Source organism: Parasteatoda tepidariorum, chromosome 1 (genome assembly GCF_043381705.1).
Source record: "Parasteatoda tepidariorum isolate YZ-2023 chromosome 1, CAS_Ptep_4.0, whole genome shotgun sequence".
Lineage (NCBI taxonomy): Eukaryota > Metazoa > Arthropoda > Arachnida > Araneae > Theridiidae > Parasteatoda > Parasteatoda tepidariorum.
The window spans coordinates 19,257,548-19,269,834 of record NC_092204.1 but is presented as its reverse complement, the minus strand read 5'-3'; the positions used below and the strand labels follow the sequence as shown (position 1 = coordinate 19,269,834).

Genomic DNA, 12,287 nt, shown 5'->3' with positions numbered 1-12,287 from the left:
AGTGTTCGCCTTCCAATGAGATGAGGTGGGTTCGAAACCCAGCGATGGCTGGTCCATACGAATTCCGCACCTGGCTCGCACCGACCACAGTGCTGATATGAAATATCATCAGTGGTATACGGATCAAGGGTTAGAGTCCCGTTGTCACCAGGCTAAAAGTGGGAGGTTTTCGTGGTTTTCCTCTCCATGTAACGCAAATGCTGGTTAGTTCCATCAAAAAGTCCTCGACAAAGGCAAATTTCTCCCAATACTTGATCTAGGAGCTCCATTGTCTTCTGGATTGGGTTCAAAATTACAAGGCTACAGAGTAGAACATTAGCAGTCGTAAAGTTAAAAATATAAAGAAAACATGGAAGATAATAAAGATTAATGAAATGAGAGGAAGAAAAATTATTAAAAGAAAATGTTTTCTTCAAAAACATTTGTTTGAAAATAAATTATTAATAAGCGGAAAAACAAAATAATGAAAAGATATAATCTCCTCATCAGCTCACGCGATTAAATCCGCAAAAAGGAGTGCTTCCTAATATTGTATCAATATAGCTAAAGTAAAATATATCAATACAATAGTGTGAAGAGATGATGTAGATATAAGTTCAAAATGTGGAGAAAACACGGAAAAAATTACAGAACAATGAAAATAGGGGGAAAAGAAAAATAATAAAAAGCAAGAAACCGGAGGGGGAGGGGGAATCCGAAAAAAAGATGAAAAAAATAAATAAAAATCCGGAAAATAAAATTATCTTTTCATCAACTCACACGATTATATCCGCAAAAAGGAGTGTTTTCTCTACATTTTGAACTTATTTTATGAGTTCTATTTGTTTGCAGCTTATGCGCAGTAAATAAAACTTATTTTTTTTCTTAATTTTCTTTGTGTTTTTCTTTCTTTTCTTTTTGTATTTATTTATTATGCTATATATATATATATATATATGTATATAGTGCTTGTATGTGAGAAATAAGTATCAGAAGTAATATTCGAATTCGACTTGTTAACCTCGTCTTTCTGGCCAATTGTCTCATTTTGGCATATGAGATTATTTTGGCCCACCCTCTCAAGAAATTACTATTTTCCCTGGCTTAAGATATTGTGAAAGAACTCGCTGCAAATAAAAAAAGCGAAAAGAAAAGAATTTTTTGCATTTTTTTTTATGGCGAGTGAGTTTTGATTATGTTTCAAAACAATAGACAGACCGTGAAGTATGGATCTGAACTCTGTTCCTATGCATAATATCCAGTTGTAAACATAATTATTTTTTTTTTCTTCAAAGAAATACATGGTCGAATGAGTTACAAGGTCATGCGTATTTTCTTTGTATCATTCCTTTACAATTCCATGTGTTGAAAAAAAGAAAAGATAACTGCATTTTCTTCTGTTTGGTTTATGGATCAACATTAACTATGCATATTTAATTCTTTTCTTATAATGTCACTCTGTGTCGAATGAAAAGAATGCAAGGTTTTCTAAGAATTAACAGCTTAATTTTGTTTTATACAATATTGTTCCGCAATATCATTATTGATTTTAATCGTTTGAATTAATCGGAGCTTGATTTAATCGGGTTTGAATAATTTATGACAACTCCCCTTATAAAACACACAAGTCGCCAAACACTGAGGGAAACTAGATATCTATTCTTTCGTATTTCATGAGCAGCAGCTTTAAATCTAGCAATTTAAACTCTAAAGCGAGAAATAAATTCGATTTCTCTGTGAGTTACGAAACCTGACATTTAGATCAGAATCGATTTTCGCCGGTTGACATTTAGTGGTTTGATATATTGTGGCTTGGAAACCTTTTTGGAGTTTTAAAATATCTTTTCGAACTTCTGGAAAATGAATGAAATTTATACTTTTTATATAGAGGGTTGATATAAAGAAATTTTGACTTAATGGTCTCTCTAAAGAAAATAATTATAGATATACGTCTTTTACTAGAAAATAAATTCAAATATATTGTTTTCTGTAATCCTGCAAATGTAATATTTTATTATATTTAAATAAAATTCTACACTGTATTAAAAATAGGCGTAAAATAAGTAAATTTAAAATAAAAATAAGAATTATTTCCGCATTTATAATTATTATATTTCTATAAAAAAATCTCCCAAAATGATATTGTAAATTTATGTAAAAAAATATTATACCGACCACAGTGCTGACGTAAAACATCCTCAGTGGTAGACGGATCATGGGATAGAATATCCTTGCCGTCGTTCTGTCGTTGGAGGTTTTTGTGGTTTTCTTCTCCATGTATCGCAAATGCGGGTTAGTTCTATCAAATAGTCCTCCCGGAAGGCAAATTTCTCATAAGATTGAATCCTGGAGTTCCCTTGCCTTCTGGGTTTTGTTCAAAATTACAAGTTTACGGACATTAGTTGTCGTAAACTCGAACTTGGGTCGGCTGTTCAATGACCGTTATTTAAAAATAATTAAAATAAAAAAAATTAATTAAGAGAGTTTGGCTGAATGGGAGAAATTTTATTCTCTTGACTAACTACATGTCAAAATAAAAGTATAAACGAGACGAGATGCTGGTATTTTCGTGTTCGGATGGTACATTCCACAGTCGAATATAAAATTTACATATCTTACTATATACCCATGTAGCAATGAAGCAGGATGTGTAAATTAAACGTAAATTTTTGGGAAATTGGTTAATTCAATGCACTTTATACATAAATTTTACGTAATATTGACGGAATAATTTTACCATTAAGATATTAGGTAAAACAGCTTTGTTATATTATATGTAATATTAACAGAATGGATTTTATTTACTACCCTTCGGTTAGATTGCTTTCGTATATTTTACGAAAGATTGACGAAAGAATATTTATACTTTTCAAATTTAGTAAAAATGGTTCTGGATATTTTACGTATTATTGACAAAGCAAATTTATCGTTTATAGTTCGGTAAATTTCGGTTCTAATTTATTTGCGAAAATTTTCTGTTTTTTTGGATAACCAATTTCTTCCATAATTTGACGTTTCAAATTATGTAAACTTTGACGTGTTGTTGCCGTAAATATTATATAAAAATATCAACGTAAATATTATATGAAAAATATCAATGGTAAAATATTCGTTAAAGAAACGAATTTGTTTATGTAAAATTTTACTTATTTTGGCTAACTAATTTTTGGCGTTTCAGTTTTACTTAAATTTTGCGAATGCTTAGCAAAATTTGAAGGTGAAATATACGTGCTTTTGACATAAAATGTATGGTTCTCTGCTACTTGGGTAGTAACGATTCTTATGATCGCTATCTAGGAAGAATAAATGAAGAGCGTGATATATCGTTTAATGTTTTTAGAGCTCTCATTTCTGATTCAGGGTGAAAATCTAAATCAGATTTATCATTTTTATTTTAACAATCCTTTCTTATTAATCACATTCAAATAAAATGCTGATGTTTTTATTTAAAGGTGAAATATACGTGCTTTTGACGTAAAATGTATGGTTCTCTGCTACTTGGGTATTAACGATTCTTATGATCGTTATCTAGGAAAAATAAATGAAGAGCGTGATATATAGTTTTTAGAGCTCTCATTTCTGATTCGGGACGTAAATCTAAATCAGATTTATCATTCTTATTTTAACAAAATTTTCTTATTAATCACATTCAAATAAAATGCTGATATTTTTATTTAAAGGTGAAATATACGTATTTTTGACGTAAAATTGATGGTTCTCTGCTACTTGAGTAGTAACGATTTTTATAATCTCTATCTAGGAAAAATAAATGAAGAGCGTGGTATATCGTTTAATGTTTTTGGTGCTTGCATTTCTGAATCGGCACGAAAATCTGAACCAAATTTATCATTTTTATTTTAACAATCCTTTCTTATTAATCACATTCGAATAAAATGCTGATATTTTTATTTAAAGGTGAAATATACGTGCTTTTGACATAAAATGTATGATTCTCTGCTACTTGGGTAGTAACGATTCTTATGATCGCTATCTAGGAAAAATAAATGAAGAGCGTGATATATCGTTTAATGTTTTTGGTGCTCGCATTTCTGATTCGGGACGAAAATCTAAACCAGATTTATCATTTTTATTTCAACAATCCTTACTTATTTATCACATTCAAATAAAATGCATATTTATTTATGCTTGTCAGAACAATTTCAATCAAAGTCATCTTTTTCAGATGAAAAAAAAATAAAGATATCTCTATCGCAGTATAGTTTATAGCTACGCGTGTGTCATTTGTCATGGTAGAATTATTGTCAAACTGGACAAACCTAAAAAGAAGAAAGTCTTGTTAGGTTGCTTAACAGAAGTGTCTGTAATGGAGCAGAAACATACATCTTTTAGATTTATAAGAATTTATCTCAGAACTCTTTAGCTCTTATTCATCGTATAAGAAATATATCTTTCGTTTTTTTTTTCATTTTAAAAATATATATTTTATGTGTCATACATTTCAATTTCGTGACCTTTTATACTGGATTTACGATCGCTTACATATATTTATATGAAGGACACTATATAAAGTCAGTTTTGTTTATAATTTAAAGTTTTTTTAAATATTTAATGCAGAACTTTTTCTGCGATTCGAAAAATCAATAGATTTCATTAATAGTAATTGATAAATTTGTCCGATGAATTAAATTAGATCTGATAATTCATAAATTGTCTTGATAAATTAAGACAGTGCAAAATCTGTAGCTAGGATTTAAAGAATTTATTTTTTTCTAATTTTAGCTGTTAATTTTCTCTAGGAATACTGCATAGACATTTTTTTTACTATGCACGTCCTTTAAGATCTGTTGGTAGTGGGTGTCATGGATAATTGGATCCTCTGCTACTAATTTTCTCTAGGAATACTGGATAGACATTTTTTTTAACTATACACGTCCTTTAAGATCTGTTGGTTGTGGGAGTCATGGATATTTGGATCCTCTGCTACTAATTTTCTCTAGGAATACTGGATAGACATTTTTTTTTAACTATACACGTCCTTTAAGATCTGTTGGTTGTGGGAGTCATGGATATTTGGATCCTCTGCTACTAATTTTCTCTAGGAATACTGAATAGATATTTTTTTTTACTATACACGTCCTTTAGGATCTGTTGGTTGTAGGAGTCGTGGATATTTGGATCCTCTGCTACTAATTTTCTCTAGGAACACTGGATCGACATTTTTTTTTAACTATAGACGTCCTTTAAGATCTGTTGGTTGTGGGAGTCATGGATATTTGGATCCTCTGCTGCTAATTTTCTCTAGGAATACTGAATAGACTTTTTTTTTACTATACACGTCCTTTAAGATCTGTTGGTTGTGGGAGTCATGGATATTTGGATCCTCTGCTACTNTTGCTTAACAGAAGTGTCTGTAATGGAGCAGAAACATACATCTTTTAGATTTATAAGAATTTATCTCAGAACTCTTTAGCTGTTATTCATCGTATAAGAAATATATCTTTCGTTTTTTTTTTTCATTTAAAAAAAATATATTTTATGTGTCATACATTTCAATTTCGTGACCTTTTATACTGGATTTACGATCGCTTACATATATTTATATGAAGGACACTATATAAAGTCAGTTTTGTTTATAATTTAAAGTTTTTTTAAATATTTAATGCAGAACTTTTTCTGCGATTCGAAAAATCAATAGATTTCATTAATAGTAATTGATAAATTTGTCCGATGAATTAAATTAGATCTGATAATTCATAAATTGTCTTAATAAATTAAGACAGTGCAAAATCTGTAGCTAGGATTTAAAGAATTTATTTTTTTCTCATTTTAGCTGTTAATTTTCTCTAGGAATACTGGATAGACATTTTTTTTTTACTATACACGTCCTTTAAGATCTGTTGGTTGTGGAAGTTATGGATATTTGGATCCTCTGCTACTAATTTTCTCTAGGAATACTGGATAAAAATTTTTTTAACTATACACGTCCTTTAAGATCTGTTGGTTGTGGGAGTCATGGATATTTGGATCCTCTGCTACTAATTTTCTCTAGGAAAACTGGATAGACATTTTTTTTTTTACTATACACGTCCTTTAAGATCTGTTGGTTGTGGGAGTCATGGATATTTGGATCCTCTGCTACTAATTTTCTTTAGGAATACTGAATAGACTTTTTTTTTACTATACACGTCCTTTAAGATCTGTTGGTTGTGGGAGTCATGGATATTTGGATCCTCTACTACTAATTTTCTCTAGGAATACTGAATAGACTTTTTTTTTACTATACACGTCCTTTAAGATCTGTTGGTTGTGGGAGTCATGGATATTTGGATCCTCTGCTACTAATTTTCTCTTGGAATACTGAATAGACTTTTTTTTACTATACACGTCCTTTAAGATCTGTTGGTTGTGGGAGTCATGGATATTTGGATCCTCTACTACTAATTTTTTCTAGGAATACTGAATAGACTTTTTCTTTTACACTAATTCTCTGTGACACCTAAAATATTATTAAATTTGAGGCTTATAACTACCACGCATTAAACTCTTCAGAAACTTTTCCAAAATTCTCACATTTTTTGTTACCATAAAATAGTATAAAAATTGGTACTGCCCTGAATTCTTTGCTCATTTGTCTAAGTCACCTTAATTTTTTTTCTCTTGAAAAATAAATTCAAACGAACCAACAAATAAAATTTCAATGCTAATTTTATTTTCAAATAATTTTTAGATTATTTTTGATTTAGAAAGATTTATTTTTGTGAAAAAAATCTTTTGTGAGAAATGGAGTAAAATCATTTCTATAATACGAAAAAAAATTGAAAAAAATTACAATCGGGTTTAAAACTTGAAAAAAATGATTAAATAGCTAAAAAAAACCAATGTAAAAATAAAACTCATAAAACAAACTGAAATTTTCACTTCATTAGGGTTAAGAATGCATTTTAAAAAAAATCTTTCATTCTTTTATTATATTTCGTCAGAAATTGCTTCGGGTTTAATGAAAAATATTTTTCAAATTACTTCAGTCATACAGAAAAAAAAGAGATATCTATTAAACCGGGCATTGTTTGTCTTTTTAAACTTAGAATTTGGAATAAGCGTAGGAGTAAGTTCAAGTCCATGTCATTTGGAAGTAACTTACTCCATCCCCCACAATAAATGTATTATTATTTTTTATGAAAAGATGTCCTTCGGAAAAAGAGATTTAATTCCCTGGAAGAAATAATACATTTGATTCACATTAAAGACTTTTTTTATTGTGATTTTATTGCTTATCGCAATTTGAGTTGGAAGTCTTGCAGGTAAACCAGTAAATTCTTTGATGATTGTTGCCACTTTTGAGAATATATGGCGAATAGATATGATTTAAATTATTGCTTTTTTATGGAGGTCTTTTTCTTTTGTTATAAAAACTAATAAAGTGCATATTTTGAATTTTGAAATTTCTTTTGAGTAATGTGTTTTATGACTTGCTCATCCATCAATCCAATCCGGGGTATCATTTTACACGTTAGTACTCTGCAGTTATTAATAGGCAGTATACTCCGTTGCAAGTTTTGAAAATACCATTGCGGTATAGGATTTTAGTAATCATCCGCGACGGCATATAGTTCTGTTTTATTTAGCTATCAAATTTTATAATTATGCTATCAAAACAATATAAAAGCTTTAAAAGTTAAACTCGTAGGACAGATATTTAATTCGTGCTATGTTTTAAAAGCAAAAAGAAGGCCACACTACGTCCTTTCAAGAGTTGGCGATGTTGATATTCATTCGCGCTTGGAGCTTGCCATCCATTTAGCTTGCACTAAAATGCAAACAGACTCTAATGGTTTTTTCTTAACTTGCAACAGAGTATAGATTTCCAGTTTAGTTAACGTTTTTTGTAATGGATTTTTTTTTTCAATGGCAGCTAATTTTTTATTTTAACAGAGCTTAGCTTGGTAAAAAGTTGTTTAAAATGTTTTCATGAGTTTTTTTTAATAAAATAAAAAATGCATACAGGTGGTAATTAAATGTAAAAATGCATGGTAATTAAATATCGATGTTTTTCAGTGTTGGTCTCCACTTAAATGTCTTATTTTTATTTCGTTATTTGTTACCATGGAAATTATTTCAGTTACTAAGTGTTGCATTTCTGAAGAAAAAAAAAAATTTCGACCGAAAATGGAAACTATAGCACTATTTTCCGCCAGATCTGTATTTTATTGTTTTTTTTTCTGAGAAAGTCCACGGCTGCTTAATTCGCTTATTTCTTCCACCTCGCTCAGTGCTAACATAAATTACTGTGATCTCATTTTTTCACTTATATGTTAAGCAAATGAAGGTTGAAACCACCAAAAAGTTTCAGACAAACCTGACTTAATCTCATTTTTTGAATCCGAAAGAACATGGGTTTTGTGTGAAAGTTCACATAATTCTACCACTCTTTAACTTTTATATTAATTGTCAAACTTTAAAAAAAAATATTATTTATTATGAAAATAGATATTACATTATTTAACGTTTATTTTTAAGAATATATTTGTTTATTATTGTTCGTATATTACGTTTGACTGATAGTCTGTGATGTGTATACACATATATGCCAACCAGTAAATAATAACGCCTTACATTGTTTTAAGTTGTAACAAAATTACAAATGAACTAGCCATAATTTGTTTAATTTTTCCAGCACTTTCCAGTATTCGTTTAATTTTTCAAAAGTGTCTATCATCTCCAAAAGTCTTTTTAGTGGATCTGTTAATTACAATTTTTTTTAAAAGCTAATTCCTATTCCTCAATATCAGATTCAAGTTTTAAAAATTTATTATCTCAAAATTCCTTGAAAAATCGTCGAATTTGGATTAAAGAATTTTCGTGAACGGTAGACACACTAACTTTAGAACTTCATTGCCAGATTCACAGCAGGGTTCGTAAGGTCCTCTAAAAAATTTAAAATGGTATCAATATTGTGATAAAAAATTTATCAATTTCTCTTTATTTACTTTCAGTGTAAAATTAAAAGTACTAACCATATGACGTCGCAACTAGATGCATATATTTGGATATACGTGTCGGGAATATTAATATATTTTCATAAGTCTCTTTTTTATTTTATTTCTAACACTTTTTAAATTTTTCAAACCTCGTTTCAGTTCTAATGTATTAGTTTTTTTAACTTGATTATATATCAGGGTGCGTAGCGTTTTTAAAAAGTGCTTATTTTCGATTTTCGTTTTTTAAAGGCCCTTAAAAGTACTTTTTTCATTGGGTGCTTTTAAAAAGTGCTTAATTTACCCTTTTTCAAAATGAGATTTTTCCTTTACCATGTTGATTTTCGCTTCGAATTATGCAAAAAGACATAGTTCACATTGTTCTATTCAACGTTTTCACAATTAATTCAACCCCAATCTATTTCGGCGTATTGTCAGTACGTTGCGTACGAAAACGTCATTCGTTTTACATGATTCAAAATTTCATTATTTTTGACAATTGTCAGAAACGGTGCCGAAAGGTTTTTTTTTTTGACATGACGGTTAAAACAAGATAAAACCGTCAATTGTCAAAAACTTTCCAACCCTGCCTAAATTATGACATTTTTTTTAAAGTGGGAAAAAATATTTTTTGAGTGCTTGAAAAGTGCTTAAAAGGTGCTTATTTTTTGCTGAATAATTTGGCTACGCACCCTGTATATAGTGATAGACAAAATCCTTGTAAATCAAACTTATCATGTCAATAATGAAATTTCAAATGGATAATTAAGTTATTAAGTTAAGTTATTTGACTGTTTCTATGTGGTTTGGCAATCAAAACTAATTAAAAACAGTTAATGTCATGTATTCTATAGTCTATGATACTTTGTAAATTACGCAAATAAAGCTACTAACGAGCATTACTGATGATTAACGAACACGTGTTCCTTTACTTTTGACGGTCTCGTGCTCTGCCTCATATTTGTGGAAGCTGATATTTAAATCCATGCAAATGGCGCGGATATCATATGGCTCATCACGGGAAAAAGAAACTATGCATAATGCATAATGGAATGTATTACCCAGGAAATGACACAATTTTTTTTCTTTCGTTGCAGGTGGGATTGTGCGATGGAGATGAAGTTCGGATAGAGGGATCGAAAAACAATAACAGTGCCGGCGTTCAGCAGCAGCAACCAGAGTTCTGCGTTCAGGTGTCCAGCAACGGAAAGAGTTGGCAGATCAGAAGGTCCCTGGACAACTTCCAGATGCTGGACAGGCAGCTGCATAGATGTGTCTATGACAGGAAGTTCAGCTTGCTCAAAGAGATTGAAACACAACCAGAAGAGGTGAGCTCACATGCATAGTTATAAGTTTTAATTGCTTTTAAAACACGTTTTGCAGGGCCGGGATAGCCTCGTTGGTAGGGCGTTGGGCTTATGTGTAAGTGGTCGTAAGTTCGGTTCCCACCAGTCGAAGACTCCCCGTGATGGTGACTGTTGAAAGCTAAATTTGTCGGGGTCACAAAGTTTTCCGAGTTCCCATAACAAATCAATACCTTTGGGGTACTGGATCGGAGATTACTCGTGCTCTGGTTCAGGTCAAATTAACTATTTGCGGATGGAAGGATGGTGTGTGAATGTGTTCTTCCTGTAAAACTGTATTCGACGTATGTGTGTGGCAGAAGTAGAATTCTTATCCATAGATGGCGCCACTTAAAAACAAGAAGCTTACCCCCCTTCCCTTAATGGCACACGACAACAACACGTTTTATAATACGTACTCTTTTATATGCGTTAAAGCTCCGATTTATACGAACACTATGCGTCCATATCTCGGATTATTCTTATTGCTTCATTAAAATTATAGAAAGTGAACGTAATGTGTGGCTGTAGAATATCAAAACAACTGATAGCTTTCGTGAGTTATAAGGGGTGTTTTGTAATGACCGCCCTTAATATGTATTTTTGAAATCCTTTTTGATAACAAAGAGAAGGAATAAACGTATTATGATAGGTAAATTAATACGCTTAAAACAAAAACACTATCGAAATTAAACGAACCATCATTAAGGAAGGCGGGACTGAAAATATTGAAACTCATTTGATTTCCGGAGGAAACAAGAAAGAGTGGAAATGCGATTATTTCAAACACCTCTAAGTGTCCTCTGACTAACTGGATTTCTTTTTTTTTTCATTCCACTTTACTAGGGATTTGAAAATAATCAATGTTCTATTCGGTCTATGAATAGCGTTTTTGTTTTTTCTTCGCTTGTCAATTAATTTACGATCCTTGCTGTTTTTTTGACCCCTGCTGTATTTAGCAGTAAACGGCTATTATCTAATACAAAACCATGAAGAAAAAACATGGCTAAAATGTGAATAATATTGTTTTCGCTGTTATAAAACTGAAAAGTTCTAGTCAGTTTTGCGGATATGTGATTATCTAGATATGGTTTAGTCACGATTAATTCGAATAATTGTGGTCCTGTTGCATTCAGGAAGTTCTATTGTTTAGATTGAGATTTTTGTTGCACAATAAAACTCAATCATAACATTATTTTTTTTCTATTTAAATTTTCTTGACCATGTCTATTCCCATTTATCCGGATAATTTAAGTTTAGTTACATTACACTTAGAGATTACACATTACACTTAGAGATGTACTCAAAACATTAAACACAGAGTTAACTTTTAATTTTTAAGAATTTTCAATTTTTCCTACCAATATTTTAGAACTACGTATGAGTGTTCTCTATTGTATTTTAGATGATATTGTTAGAAATAATTAATTGATGAATGTATTTCAAATTCTCTTGTTCTATGTAGATAGTTATTTAGTGAGTAAAATTCCGATCATTAGATGAAAAGTTATTCAATTCTCATTATTAATTTATTTTACTGGAGAAATCTATATATATATTTCTCTTACACGGCGACAAAAAAAAGCCTCATTACAACTCCCCGAATGGCAACGCTTGAAAATCGACCAATGATTGCCGTTAAAAATGTCGCATGCCAAATCTAGCTGAGATGGCTCAACATATAGCGCTTTTAAAAACGGAAACTGAAATAACCAATGAGAGCATAAGCTAGGCAGAATGAGTAGTCTTTGTCGATAGATCTCTATTTTAGTATTTTGTCGAAAGCGCTTTTTTTCACGAATTTATATATTACGAATTTATTTGACGATTTTTGATTTATATCACGACTTTATTTGTTTTACTAGAATTTATTTGTTTATGCAGGTTTTTCCATTGCAATTCACTTATTTCAATTTTTAATAGACTTAATTATAGCCAAAATTTTAACCTTTTTAAAGAGATATCAGTTTTAGAAATTTTATCTTAAGATTTTATACTATAGCACATTTCTAATAGGTTTAACGAATTA

At 30.5% G+C, this 12,287-nt stretch overlaps 1 protein-coding gene across 4 annotated transcripts in view; it reads left to right on the top strand.

Moving 5' to 3' along the window:
* The window catches only part of LOC107436825 (uncharacterized), a 217,196-nt gene that overhangs the window by 142,488 nt on the left and 62,421 nt on the right, over positions 1-12,287 (top strand). For all 4 annotated transcript variants that reach the window (XM_043039220.2, XM_043039221.2, XM_043039222.2 and 1 more), the window contains one exon: positions 10,013-10,243. In XM_043039220.2, coding sequence (XP_042895154.1) covers positions 10,013-10,243 — 231 coding nt within the window. The remainder of the gene's footprint in view (positions 1-10,012; positions 10,244-12,287) is intronic.